At 50.2% G+C, this 15,568-nt stretch overlaps 1 protein-coding gene across 1 annotated transcript in view; it reads left to right on the forward strand.

The window, feature by feature from the left end:
* Nucleotides 1-15,568, forward strand: part of SLC18A2 (solute carrier family 18 member A2) — a 226,356-nt gene that overhangs the window by 80,641 nt on the left and 130,147 nt on the right. The window contains exon 3 of the mRNA XM_073559899.1: nt 8,812-9,157. Within this exon, the coding sequence (XP_073416000.1) occupies nt 8,812-9,157 (346 nt within the window). The remainder of the gene's footprint in view (nt 1-8,811; nt 9,158-15,568) is intronic.

A 15,568-nucleotide genomic window follows, 5' to 3' on the forward strand; every position in this document is an offset into this window, starting at 1 on the left:
TGGAGAGTGGTTCAAAAATTTCTTCTGCTATCTCCTTCAGTACTCAGGGGTGTAATTCATCTGGACCTGGAGACTTGAATTCATTTAGGTTAGCTAAGTGTTTCCTCACTATCTTTCTGTTTATAGATAGCCTGGATTCTTCTATTCCTGTAATAGGACAGTGAAGAACAGTTGATGTTACATTTTCTTTATGAGAGAAAACAGATGCAAAATAGAAATTTAAAAGTTCAGCCTTCTCAACATCCTGTCTTACCATTTCAACCTTTTCATCCTGTAAAAATCCTATAGCATCTTTGACTTCTTTTGACATATCCCCAAAATCCTTTTATATTGCCTTTGATGTCCCTTGCAAGCCTCAATTCATTGTCTGCTTTAGATAATCTGATTTGTGCCCTGCAGGTTCTGCAGACAGCATTATATTCTTCTTTAGATATGCCTCCCTCTTTCCATTTTATAAACATTTCTTTCTTCCTTTTTAGCATGTGCTTAAGTTCTGTGTTCATCCATCCTGGCTTCCTTAAATGCTTCCTATTCTTCCATCTTTTTGGAATTGCTAACGATTGTGTTTTGAGAATTTCATTTTTCAAGATTTCCCATCCTTCCTGGACATTTTTGTCCTTAAGGATATCCAGCCATTGGATCCCTCCAATTCTCTTTCTAAGTCCCTTAAAATCTGCCTTTCTGAAATCTAACCTTGACGTCAGAGTCTTCATTGAAGTCGGCCATTTTGGATCCAACTTTATTTTTTCAAATGGGAAGAGGGTCATGTGACATATCAAACTTATTGAGAATTTCACAAGAAAAACAATGGTGTGCTTGGTTTTAACGTAACTATATTCTTTCATGAGTTATTTACAAGTTTCTCTTTGTTTACAGCCATTGACATGTCGCAGAGGTTAACACATGAGGAGCGGATAGAAATTGTGTTGATGCCTGGTGATCGCAGTGCCCGGGTCATTGCAGCAGATTTCAATGCAAGACCCCCTATGCAAAAAAAAACTGTTCCCATTTTATTTAGGTGTATCCATATAAATGGCCCACCCAAAAAACTTTGCCTCATCACTGAACATAATGTTCTGTGTAAACTGAGGGTCCTGTTCCAATTTTTGTTTTGCCCATTCTGCAAATTCAGCGCCGGTCCGATCTGGGTCACCAACCATTCCCATTTTATCTAGGTGTATCCATATAGATGGCCCATATATAACAGCATATTCTTCTTGGTTTGCTAAAATAGTCGAGCTCAGGGAGGCCAGAAACCTGCCGTGGAGCAGGAGGGATCCTTGGTATGCTTGAGAGGAAGCGCCTAGATGTTGGTATTGGTTTAGTATGTGTTTCCCTCTTTTTTCCTTTCTTCTGCCCTACGGTAAACTTTCCTCTCTGTCCACTCTTGTTTCTGCTGACGACCTCCTCCAGCGCGTCCCACTGACACCCACTTTCCCACCCGGGTGCGGGCTGTGCAGGGTGTATAATGCATGACCAGATTACTGCCGCTGGAGACATTTTTGTTTTGATTAATTATATAAAGTTGAACGCTCCTTTTTTCTAACCTGAGAGACGCTAGAATCGGGCGTTTACAATGGTCACATTCTGTCATGTGAAGCGTTTGACCAATAGATGTTGTGATTCAGCGTAATGGAATGTTGTGGTGTATAAATGGCTTTACCAGTTTTGGAAATTCTTTGTCCCCTGGATAGAGTTGGCTTACCTCCCCTACTGGGTTCAGGGCTGAGTCTTCGCTGCTGCTCCCGGGGTCTGTTATTGTCAGCTGTTCTGACGTCATGTTGACAGTGCTGCCACCTCAGCTGCTCGTGACATCAGTTTGGGCGCAGTTATTGGCTGCAGTGGTGATATGAGAGCTGTAAGGAGGTGGACCAGAGACGAGTACAGCCTGAGTAACTGCAAACGAACACCGCCTTCTGCTGGTCAAAGGCCAAAGTAAAGAATGAATTATAGAAGTAGGAACCTCAAGAGTGGAAATGCATGTTCCCAGGGCCAAGAAAGTCGGAATTGGCTCCAGACCATGTACCAGGCAGGTTGTGTGTCTGCAAGGTGGGCTTACAGCCACCATCACCACCGAAGTGTCCGAGAGCGGTCAGAAGCCTGAGCTGTGAGGTAGACCGTGAGCAGCGCCAGTAGAAGACCGTGAGCAGCGCCAGTAGAAGACCGTGAGCAGCGCCAGTAGAAGACCGTGAGCAGCTCCAGTAGAAGACCGTGAGCAGCGCCAGTAGAAGACCGTGAGCAGCGCCAGAAGACCGTGACCACATCCAACCAAGCGTGAACATATAATCCCTATAAAAACAACTTTTAATTCATACAAAATATAAAACCGCCGGTTCCCAGTGAAGAAATGACAAATGCCACAATATAAAAGACCTAAGCTAGGATGCTGCAAGGCCCTACAATAAACTCATCTGATACCTTCCTATTCGTGGAGGTTGGCACCTTAAGGATCCCGATTTTTTGGCGCCCCCACTCAGCGAGGACTGTCCCTTGCTGCCCTGTCGGTCCCTGATATCACAGGTAAGAAAACAATGACCGATAGTACAGAGATGAAGAGTAAAAGTGCCCTAGAGCGATTGCAAAAAATCCCAGATAAATCAACAGAAAGTCACCACATCATGACATCAAGGTCCACCATAATGCAAAACCATGCCCTAACAATGAGGCATATAAGAGAGATAAGAAAGTGGCCACGTATCGTTTGTGGAGTCACCTCAACGTGTTCCCCGCACCGCGGTTCATCAGGAGGCTTACCAGATGTAAAAAGTGTCCATCACGGCAGATATCAGGATGAGATGGCACCGAGGGTCAGAGAGGCCTCATACAGCCCCAAATAGCTACTCAAATACGTAACGCCCGCCCAATCAGGCGTTCCAATCACAGGAAACTGGACAAGTGGTTAGTCCCACAGGTGTCGCCCCATCTGACCCTGAGTTTGTTAAAAGAGAAACTAGCCTTCAAACATCAGTTGAAAAGTTTCAGATAAATTTGAAGGATAGAAAGCACTCTCAATTTACCCGAGACCTTGCTGAGTGTAAAGATAATAGAGCATACGAGTATCAAGGGGGTTATTCCACGGAAGTGTCTTCTTCCGATATCGATACCTCTGATACTGAGCGCACTGATAATTCTAATACCTTTCGGGGAAGAGGTGAGCATAATAGAACGAGATGGCACCCACAGAGAAATCAATACAGGTAAAGGCGTGCCGGAAGGGGTGCTTACCAATCATCCTCTGGTCCCGCTTCCTCAGTGCAGCCATCTTTTTTGGACAAGGGTCCAACAGTTGGATACGATCTGAGGAAAAGACCGTAATTGATCAAGGTCAAATAATTAATCTATCACCATATGTGCTGTCTGGGGATGAATATTGTAGTCTTCAGAAGGGTTTAAATTTTGTACCAACGAATGATTTTAATTGTTTCAACTGGGTAAAAGACATTAACCTATTCGGACGTAACCTAAAATGGAAACTTTTTTCAAACCGCATGATCGAGAACAATGTCTCCGGTTGGGGCTTTCAGAGGAGGAATTGGAGGGTCTGGAAGCCTTAACTGGTCTCTAGAGGGAGAATGACCAACAGCAGGGAGTAGGCCCGTTCACTACTTTGAGAAACGGGAGCACCAGAATGCCACCCATTAAGGAGGTGACGAGCATAGATATTTTCACCAAAATAGTAGAGGAAGATCTACGGAAAATCCCACGTATTGACCCATATGGTCAGTCAAATCTTTCATCCGGTGAAAAGTTGGCTCTGGAGAGACTTGAAAAAAATGCTAATATTATTATCAAGGCCTCGGATAAGGGTGGTAATCTGGTGCTCCTGGATCATGATAAGTACCAGGGGATGTGTTACTCCCTTTTAAATCATAGGGATACATGTGAAATCTTGGGTAGAGATCCGACTGGAGAATTTAAAGGGGAATTGTTGTCAATCTTGAATGGGGCGAGAGATGATAAATTAATTTCTGATAATGAATTCCAATTTTTGATGTCTAATTCCCCAGTTACAGCAACTTTTTATTCTCTGCCCAAGATACATAAGGGGTTGGAACCACTGAAGGGCCGTCCCATTGTTTCGGGAATTGACTCCCTGACCCAGAACAGTGGGATTTATTTGGATAAGATCTTGAGACCCTTTGTGACTTCATTACCTTCATATGTACGTGACACGTCCCACTTATTGAGTCTCCTTGATGGGATTACAGTCGAAAAGAACACGCTGCTGGCATCTTTTGATGTGGAGGCGCTATATAGCTGCATTCCACATGATTGTGGTCTGAAAGCTGTGACTCATTTTTTACAGACGAGAGCAGTGGAGTATTGGCACATAAACAATTTGTTATAAAATTGCTCACATTTGTTTTAACATGGAATTACTTCCTTTTTGATTCTAAGTACTTCCACCAGCTCAGGGGAACTGCGATGGGGAGCCCTTGTGCCCCCTCGTATGCAAACGTCTTCCTGGGCTGGTGGGAGGAAACCCTTATCTTTGGGGAGGAGGAAGAATGGTGGAATCCTTATATTAGCCTCTGGGCCAGATATATTGATGACATTCTGATTTTTTGGTCTTGCTCAGAGGCTGATTTCCACCGTTTTATTGAGTGTATTAACATTAACTCCATTGGACTTAACTTTACTTCCGAATGTCAAACTACGACCATCAACTTATTGGATTTAACCATATCTAAGAGATCTGATGGCAGTATTGGTACGTGTACTTTTAGGAAGCCAACCGCGACAAATAGCCTGTTGAGATGGAGGAGTCACCATCCAGTTCCACTCAAGAAGGGGATACCAAAGGGCCAGTTTCTCAGGATCAGGAGAAACTGCTCCGATCTTGGTACCTTCAGGAAACAGGCTAATGACCTTTATGACAGATTCAGAATGAGGGGCTATCCCGTGCATGTGCTAAATGGACCACGGAATGAGGCCTTTCAACTTGAGAGGTCCTCCCTTTTCCAGAAGAAAGGGGTACAGAATGTAACAAATGAGAATCTGGTGAGGCTTATTGGCACGTATGATGGTCAATCGGATAGAGTATATGGGGTTATCAAAAAACACTGGGGGATTCTTCTGGCCGACCCAAATCTGAGAGGCTTCATTTCACAGAAACCTAGTGTCACCTATAGAAAGGGAAGATCGATAGGAGATCATCTTGTACACAGCTTGTATCAGAGACCGGCTAGAACAGGCACCTGGTTGGACAGAAAACCTTTGGGTTTCTTTAGATGTGGCCACTGCACCAGGTGTAATGCAACGATGCAATGTAAAACATTCACTAGTGCAACGAATGGAAGAGTCTTCTGCCTTAGAGATTTTGGGAATTGCAGATCAACAGGTTTGGTATATAAAGCGACATGCACGTGCCCCATGGACTACGTGGGTAAAACCACGAGAGAGCTGAGAGTGAGAGAGCACCTGGGAGACATTAAAAGTAATCGAGGTACTCCGGTCGCCCGACATATGAATGCCGATGGTCGCCTGAGCGAGATCATGTTCACTATGATAGAACTGGTAAAGCCCGGAGTGAGGGGAGGGAATGTGGATAACATCATTGTGAGGCGGGAATGTGAATGGCTTTTTCGTTTGCAGTCCCTCTCCCCAGATGGGATGAACGAGTGTATGCCCTACACCGGGTTTATTTAATATCTCCTGGTCTGATAACTCTGCCATTTTAAACATATGGGGGAGCATAGTGGCATGTCTTACCACGCTTGTAACCTGCACCGTATCGATGGTTTAATGTATCATGTGTTCTTGTTCTTTATTATCTCTTTATGCCATATCCATTTTAATACCTGTTATGTGGACCTTCAGGATGGGCCCTGTGTATAACTCATACAGCGCAGTACATTTGTGATGAAGGGTTAATACAGCGCATGACTGCTACGTCTAGGAGCATGCGCAGCTGGTCGGTTGTATACCGCGGTTATCTCTGTTTCCTGGCTGTTGTCTATTTGCCACACTGCGCTGTATATATGGGACGAACCCGCGGGAATACAGCGCGCGATTGCTAAGTACAGGAGCATGCGCAACCCTGATCGGGTGTGCTCCGCGGCCATCTTGGTTCCTGGCTTCACGCTGGATGCATTGGCTCCCGGGCATGCGCAATTGGCCGGAAGCTGCCGCGGCCATCTTTGCGTTCCGCCTGGAGCGCGCGCGGGGACCTGAGGGCAGTGAATCCCGGCATGCACCTGTAACGTTGGGCGACACCTGTGGGACTAACCACTTGTCCAGTTTCCTGTGATTGGAACGCCTGATTGGGCGGGCGTTACTTATTGTAGTAGCTATTTGGGGCTGTATGAGGCTGGCCGCTCTGACCCTCGGTGCCATCTCATCCTGATATCTGCCGTGATGGACACTTTTTCCATTTGTTAAGCCTCCTGATGAACCGCGGTGCGGGGAACACGTTGAGGTGACTCCACAAATGATACGTGGCCACTTTCTTATCTCTCTTATAGGCCTCATTGTTGGGGCATAGTTCTGCATTATGGTGGACCTTGAGGTCATGACGTGGTGACTTTCTGTTGATTTATCTGGGATTTTTTGCACTTTTACTCTTCATCTCTGTACTATCGGTCATTGTTTTCTTACCTGTGATATCAGGGACCGACAGGGCAGCAAGGGACAGTCCTCGCTGAGTGGGGGCGCCAAAAAATCGGGATCCCTGAGGTGCCAACCTCCACGGATAGGAAGGTATCAGATGAGTTTATTGTCGGCCTTGCAGCATCCTAGTTTAGGTCTTTTATATTGTGGCATTTGTCATTTCTTCACTGGGAACCGGCGGTTTTATATTTTGTATGAATTAAACGTTGTTTTTATGGGGATTATATGTTCACGCTCTGTATTACTAATCCCTACAATAATTGTATTTTTGCCCATCCATCCAAGCTCGGGAGACGATGCGGATGTAGCCAGGACCCTTCCTGTGGGCCGCTATCTCCAGTGTAGATGGACGGTACAAGGGGCGGTCTGGGGCCGCGCTGCAGGGAATCGGCCAGTGTGACAGGCTCGCGGTATACCCAGTGCATATGTAGGACTTGTGGCCTAGCGAGAAACATCGGTGACCCCCGCCAGGGCCAGTGTAGCCATCAGAGGAGCTTACTGACACTACGATGGGGACGGGCCTAGTGCTGAGAGTGACGCTGAGACTACAGGCCCCGTCACACACAGCGACAGCGCCAGCGACCTCTCTGTGTGTGACGGGTAGCGCTGATCGTGCTCGATCGTCCTGGGCCGTTTGTCGATCGCTGGTCTCTGAGAGACCAGAGATCAGCGACGGCTCTTAGATTCCCGCTGTTTACATTGGCAACCAGCTGTCTCGCTGGTCCTGATCGCTGGAGGGGCTGTCTATGTGACAGCAGCGGTCAGCCTGACATGGTTGTGTTAATATTTGTGTATCTGCTACATAACAATAAGAACAGTGTGCGTAGGATGCTGCTCAGATCTTAGGTCGCCGTGGGTCATCGCCTGCTGCTGTCCTCTCCCCGCTCCAGTCACCCGCCATATACTGCGCTCCTGTGGATATAGACTTAGCGTCTGTGCACGCGCTGCGGATTCTCCTGCGCTGTACACTACCATTATTTTCTTTGTAATTTGAATAACGCTGTGCACACGCTGCAGATTTCTCTGCGGTTTATTATCCGCAGCATGTCAGTTCTTTGTGCGGATTCTGCTGCGTTTTTACACCAAATCCATGATAGGAATCTGCAGGTGTAAAAACACAGGTGGAATCCGCAGAAAATCTCCAGAAAATCCGCAGCAGAATCCGCAGCGTGTGCACAGAGCCCTAGAGAAGGGCTTTCTTTCTGTGTTGGTCGCTCTCGCGGTCTCCTCACTGTCTGCGCTGCTGCATGCAGAACACGGAGGCCGCAGCAGTGGCGGGGAGGCGGCACCGGACGGGGGGGGGGGTATTTTTGGTATTATACAGCATTTGGGTTTCACTCTCCTGAAAGTGGACGACCTCTTTAACCCCTAATTGCCTGGCATATTGATATTGATATGCCATTGATTTTAATTTGCTCAATATAAAAATGAGTCTTAATTGGAAAATCCTGAGTAGCGACTATGGATGACACCTCGAGTGCCCTGGGGTCCTGTGCGGGGTCCTATGTGGGGATGTTTGTGGGGTCCTATGTGTGTTCTTGTGTGGTGAGGTCCTATGTGGGGTCCTGTGTAGCTTCATGTGCTGGGTCCTGTGTGGGGTCCTTTATGGGGTTCTATGTGGTGTACTGTACAAGGTAGTATGTGGGGTCCAGTGCAGGATACTATGTGTGTTCCTTTGTGGGTTCATGTGTAGGGTCCTCTGTGAGGTTCTATGTGGGGTCCTGTGCAGAGACCTATGTTGGTTCATGTGTGAGGTTCTATGTGGGGTCCTGTGCAGAGTCCTGTTTGGGGTCCTATGTGAGGTTCTATGTGGGGTCCTTTGCAGAGTCCTATGTGTGTTCCTGTGTGGCGTCTTGTGCGGGGTCCTATGTGGGGTCTTGGCAGGGTCCTATCTGGGGTCCTGTGTAGGGTCCTGTATGGCGTCTTGTGCGGGGTCCTAGGGGCCCATGTGGGATCCTGTGTAGGGTTGTGTATGGAGACCTGTACGGGTGGAGATGAAGCTACTCTGATATGTACAGATAGATTCAGAACGGGGGTGCTTGCATGGACCCCCAGGATCGTTTGCCAGGGTGGAAGGGGCTGGGTACACCCCTGCACATGACCCAGCACCAGAGGCGGCTGCAGTGGGCGCCATTCTTGCGTCGGAGGAGCACCCGCTATGTAAGAGGTCACCACTAACAGTCTCCTTTCTTCCCGTCTTAGTTCCCATCATTCCCAGTTATCTTTACACCATGACCCACGACTCCAATACCAGTGACCTTCTGGAGGGATCGAGTCGGCCGCCAATGTCCGGAAGTTTCCAGACCATTTTCTCCTACTACAGCAACACGACTTTAGTGACAGAAAACATCACCGAGAGGTCAGCAGTGGAGCGGGCGATGGAGACACCGACCGAGGCGCGGGCCTCGTCCAGAACATCTGCATCCGCCGACTGCCCGAGGGCCGACTCCACACTACTGAACGAAAACGTCAAAGTCGGGTTACTATTCGCATCCAAAGCAACGGTTCAGCTGCTGACCAATCCCTTCATAGGACCCCTGACCAACAGGTAAGATGAATGCCGCAAAGTGGGGGCGCTTATAGGGGCCGACCGGGGGCCACCAGCCGCCGGTCTGCTCATCCGTGGTCATGTATCAGCTTACACAGATGGGCAGATTGCACTCGGCAGCATATACTGGTTACACAGGACCATGTGCTGCCGAGAACAATGATCTTTAGAGCAGCCCGAAGATCATTTCATTGAACAAATAAACCTTTTTTCTTTTGATGGTTGATTCACGGCCAGATTATTGGGAAGCGAGCGCTGTAGGAGTAATAATCATATCCATATCATGTGAATGGACCTTAAGAAGCTTCCAGGAGTAGAAGGGTTAATAGATTATTCTCAATCAGCAAGATGCAAAGTGATTGAAGACAAATGTAAATGCCGTCAGTATCTGGTGACCGCCCGTCACCTCCATCATCAGTATCTGGTGACCGCCCGTCTCCTCCATCATCAGTATCTGGTGACCGCCCGTCACCTCCATCATCAGTATCTGGTGACCGCCCATCACCTCCATCATCAGTATCTGGTGACCGCCCGTCACCTCCATCATCAGTATCTGGTGACCGCCTGTCACCTCCATCATCAGTATCTGGTGACCGCCCGTCACCTCCATCATCAGTATCTGGTGACCACCTGTCACCTCCATCATCAGTATCTGGTGACCGCCCGTCACCTCCATCATCAGTATCTGGTGACCGCCCGTCACCTCCATCATCAGTATCTGGTGACCGCCTGTCACCTCCATCATCAGTATCTGGTGACCGCCTGTCACCTCCATCATCAGTATCTGGTGACCGCCCGTCACCTCCATCATCAGTATCTGGTGACCGCCCGTCACCTCCATCATCAGTATCTGGTGACCGCCCGTCACCTCCATCATCAGTATCTGGTGACCGCCCGTCTCCTCCATCATCAGTATCTGGTGACCGCCCGTCACCTCCATCATCAGTATCTGGTGACCGCCTGTCACCTCCATCATCAGTATCTGGTGACCGCCTGTCCCCTCCATCATCAGTATCTGGTGACCGCCCGTCACCTCCATCATCAGTATCTGGTGACCGCCCGTCTCCTCCATCCTCAGTATCTGGTGACCGCCCGTCTCCTCCATCATCAGTATCTGGTGACCGCCCGTCTCCTCCATCATCAGTATCTGGTGACCGCCCGTCTCCTCCATCATCAGTATCTGGTGACCGCCCGTCTCCTCCATCATCAGTATCTGGTGACCGCCCGTCTCCTCCATCATCAGTCTCTGTGTATGGTGACTTTTGGTCGACCCAATGATCAGTATCTCATGACCGCCCGTGTCCTCCATCATTAGTGTCTGAAGACCACATGTGCGGGGGTCGGTGGGTGCTCTCGTCTGCTGGCATGAGACCGCAAGGACCGGGGCTCATTCCACTGAACGCCCGCTCTCCCGTTAACATAACGCTACTCAGACGTCACAGGGTGAGGGTAGCCCAGGGTGGCAATGCTTTATTGAACCACAAAACAGACAACAACATACAGAACCATCCCAGCAATTACCGCAGATGGCGCCCATTACATAGTCTCACGTGCCGCTGACTCGCTGGGATTAGAGCAGATGTGACTTCGGGGTCTCCAGGGCCGATTAACCCCTCCTGTGATGGGCACCAACATGAGGAAGGCAACGGCAAGCTTAGGAAGCGGACAGTCCATTGAGGTACATGGCCGGGTGACCGGATGATTCTACTGGGCTTCCCGTAATGTCTCCATGGGCCAGGTGACCGGAGAGTCACCATCTTAGCTTCTTCAAACGTATCCATGGGTTCCAGGTAACCGAAGGTGCAAACCTGGATTCTCTGAACGTCTCCATGGCGCCGGGTGACTGGATGGTCCCAACCTGGCTTTTCCAACCATATCCATGGGTTCAGTGACAGTCAAAGGAGCCGATCTGTAGTGTTTCATCTGGGACCGTGGTCCCCTAAGCTGATATCTTGAGTCAAGTCTTTGTCCCTCTTGATGGAGCCATGTTCTCCTGGCAGCTGTTCTGTCACGTTCCTCTTGGTACAGAGGCTTCGATTACTACAGAGATATCAGATAACAAGGTACAAAAAACATCAAGTGTCAACATTCAGACAATATCACAATGGTCTGTGGTCCTTGACCATCCCAAGAAAGAAAAACTACAAAAAGAGGACTAAACCTCCTCCAAAAATTCAAGAATTAACCTCTTTGCGACCTCTGCCGTAGTAGTACTGCAATCCACCCGCGGCCATCAGGCCTGAAATCCGTGCGCCGGTGACCCCCGTCACGTGATCACGGGCCACCGGTGAGTTGGCATGACAACCAGAGGTCTCCTGGAGACCTCTATGGTTGTCAGTGCCGGATTACTATGAGCGCCACCTGGTGGTCGGCACTCATAGCAAGTCAGCAATTCTGCTCCATAGAGGTGATCTGATCATCACCTGTATGTAGCAGAGCCAATCGGGTTATGTCATCTTCTAGCCTCCCATGGAGACTATTGAAGCATGCTAAAAGTAAAAAATAAATGTTTTTAAAAATATTTAAAAAATTAAATATAAAAGTTTAAGTCACCCCCCTTTCGCCCCATTCAAAATAAAACAAAAAATATCAAACCTGCAGATATTTGGTATCGCCGCGTTCAGAATCGCCAGATCTATCAATATAGAAGGATCGACCCGATCGCTAAGTGGTGTAGTGAGAAAAAAAGTCAAAACGCCAGAATTACGTTTTTTTGGTCGTCACGACATTGAATTAAAATGCAATAACGGGCGATCAAAAGATCGTATCAGCACCAAAATGGTGTCATTAAAAACGTCAGCTCGGCGCACAAAAAATAAGCCCTGACCCAACCCCAGATCATGAAAAATGGAGACGCTACGGGTCTCGGAAAATGGCGCAATTTTTGTTTAAAACAAATTTTGGATTTTTTTCACCACTTAAATAGAAAAGAGCCGAGACGTGTTTGGTGCCTGTGACCTTGTATTGGCCGGAGAATCATCATGGCCGGGCAGCTTTAGCATTCGCCGAACATGGTAAAAGAAAAATCCCAAAAAACGTTGTGGAACTGCACTTTTTTTTTGCAATTTCACCGCACTTGGAATTTTTTCCCGTTTTTCAGCACAAGACGTGTTAAAATGATGTCGTTCAAAAGTACAACTTGTCTCACAAAAAACAAGCCCTCACTTGGCCATATTGACGGAAAAATGAAAAAGTCATGGCTCCGGGAAGAACGGGAGGGAAAAACAGAAACGCAAAAGCGAAAAAGGGCAAAGTCTGTAAGGGGTTAAAACAGCACAATGACACAGCAGTGCTCACCTGTCCGGGTGTCTGAACGAGTGCGCGTCCAGGCTGCAGCAAGCCCGTAAAGATGGCAGCAGCACAGGTGCAAGATACTGATGATACAGCCACCCGCAGCCTCATGGAGGGGAGACGGCGTCACGTATAATTACAGGAAAAAGGCCGGTACAGGGCGCCGGTCACACACGGGTAGGGCAGGGTCCGGCTGTCGGTATAGGGCGCCGGTCACACACGGGTAGGGCAGGGTCCGGCTGCCGGTATAGGGCGCTGGTCACACACGGGTAGGGTAGGGTCCGGCTGCCGGTATAGGGCGCTGGTCACACACGGGTAGGGCAGGGTCCGGCTGCCGGTATAGGGCGCTGGTCACACACGGGTAGGGCAGGGTCCGGCTGCCGGTATAGGGCGCTGGTCACACACGGGTAGGGGAGGGTCCGGCTGTCGGTATAGGGCGCCGGTCACACACGGGTAGGGCAGGGTCCGGCTGCCGGTATAGGGCGCTGGTCACACACGGGTAGGGTAGGGTCCGGCTGCCGGTATAGGGCGCTGGTCACACACGGGTAGGGCAGGGTCCGGCTGCCGGTATAGGGCGCTGGTCACACACGGGTAGGGCAGGGTCCGGCTGCCGGTATAGGGCGCTGGTCACACACGGGTAGGGCAGGGTCCGGCTGCCGGTATAGGGCGCTGGTCACACACGGGTAGGGCAGGGTCCGGCTGCCGGTATAGGGCGCTGGTCACACACGGGTAGGGGAGGGTCCGGCTGCCGGTATAGGGTGCTGGTCACACACGGGTAGGGGAGGGTCCGGCTGCCGGTATAGGGCGCTGGTCACACACGGGTAGGGCAGGGTCCGGCTGCCGGTACAGGGCGCCGGTCACACACGGGTAGGGCAGGGTCCGGCTGCCGGTATAGGGCGCTGGTCACACACGGGTAGGGGAGGGTCCGGCTGCCGGTATAGGGTGCTGGTCACACACGGGTAGGGGAGGGTCCGGCTGCCGGTATAGGGTGCTGGTCACACACGGGTAGGGCAGGGTCCAGCTGCCGGTATAGGGCGCTGGTCACACACGGGTAGGGCAGGGTCCGGTTGTCGGTATAGGGCGCTGGTCACACACGGGTATGGCAGGGTCCGGCTGTCGGTATAGGGCGCCGGTCACACACGGGTAGGGCAGGGTCCGGTTGCCGGTATAGGGCGCTGGTCACACACGGGTAGGGCAGGGTCCGGTTGCCGGTATAGGGCGCTGGTCACACACGGGTAGGGCAGGGTCCGGTTGCCGGTATAGGGCGCTGGTCACACACGGGTAGTGCAGGGTCCGGCTGCCGGTATAGGGCGCCAGTCACACACGGGTAGGGCAGGGTCCGGCTGTCGGTATAGGGCGCCGGTCACACACGGGTAGTGAAGGGTCCGGCTGTCAGTATAGGGCGCCGGTCACACATGGGTAGTGAAGGGTCCGGCTGTCGGTATAGGCGCCGGTCACACACGGGTAGTGAAGGGTCCGGCTGTCGGTATAGGGCGCCGGTCACACACGGGTAGGGCAGGGTCCGGCTGCCGGTATAGGGCGCCGGTCACACACGAGTAGGGCAGGGTCCGGCTGTCGGTATAGGGCGCCGGTCACACACGGGTAGGGCAGGGTCCGGCTGCCGGTATAGGGCGCCGGTCACACACGGGTAGGGCAGGGTCCGGCTGCCGGTATAGGGCGCCGGTCACACACGGGTAGTGAAGGGTCCGGCTGGCGGTATATCAACGATTTAGATGAAGGAATTGAGGGTAAACTGATTAAATTTGCTGATGACACAAAGCTAGGAGGGATAGCTAATACTAGAGAAGAGAGAGAGAGGATTCAAAAAGATTTAAATAAACTGGAGAAGTGGGCAGCAACTAACAGAATGGTTTTTAACAGGGAGAAATGCAAAGTACTACATCTGGGCAATAAAAATGAAAAAAGCATATATAGAATGGGAGGAATAGGGCTAAGTGACAGCACATGTGAAAAAGACTTGGGTATACTAATAGATCACAGACTGAATATGAGTCAACAGTGTGATGCAGCAGCAAAAAAGGCAAATGCAATTCTAGGATGTATTAACAGAAGCATACAGTCTAGATCACGTGAAGTCATTATTTCCCTCTACTCCTCTTTGGTCAGACCTCATCTGGAATATTGTGTCCAGTTTTGGGCACCACATTTTAAAAAAGACATCAACAAACTGGAGCAAGTTCAGAAAAGAGCGACCAGAATGGTGACCGGTCTGCAAACCCTGTCTTATGAGGAAAGGTTGCAGGATTTGGGAATGTTTAGTTTGCAAAAGAGAAGACTGAGAGGAGACTTAATTGCTGTCTACAAATATCTAAAGGGCTGTCACATTGTAGAAGGATCAACTTTATTCTCATTTGCACAAGGAAAGACTAGAAGCAATGGGATGAAACTGAATGGGAGGAGACACAGATTAGATATTAGAAAAAACTTTTTGACAGTTAGAGTGATCAATGAGTGGAACAGGCTGCCACGAGAAGTGGTGAGTTCTCCTTCAATGGAAGTCTTCAAACAGAGGCTGGACAGACATCTGACTGGGATGATTTAGCGAATCCTGCTTTGAGCAGGGGGTTGGACCAGATGGCCCAGGAGGTCCCTTCCAACTCTACGATTCTATGATTCTATGATTCTATGTATAGGGCGCCGGTCACACACGGGTAGTGAAGGGTCCGGCTGCCGGTATAGGGCGCCAGTCACACACGGGTAGGGCAGGGTCCGGCTGTCGGTATAGGGCGCCAGTCACACACTGGTAGTGAAGGGTCCGGCTGCCGGTATAGGGCGCTGGTCACACACGGGTAGGGCAGGGTCCGGCTGCCGGTATAGGGCGCCAGTCACACACGGGTAGGGCAGGGTCCGGCTGTCGGTATAGGGCGCCAGTCACACACTGGTAGTGAAGGGTCCGGCTGCCGGTATAGGGCGCTGGTCACACACGGGTAGGGCAGGGTCCGGCTGCCGGTATAGGGCGCCGGTCACACACGGGTAGGGCAGGGTCCGGCTGCCGGTATAGGGCGCCGGTCACACACGGGTAGTGAAGGGTCCGGCTGGCGGTATAGGGCGCCGGTCACACACGGGTAGTGAAGGGTCCGGCTGCCGGTATAGGGCGCC

This window comes from Dendrobates tinctorius, unplaced genomic scaffold (assembly GCF_039654945.1).
Source record: "Dendrobates tinctorius isolate UK_male_01 unplaced genomic scaffold, ASM3965494v1 ptg000279l, whole genome shotgun sequence".
Classification (NCBI taxonomy): Eukaryota; Metazoa; Chordata; class Amphibia; order Anura; family Dendrobatidae; genus Dendrobates; species Dendrobates tinctorius.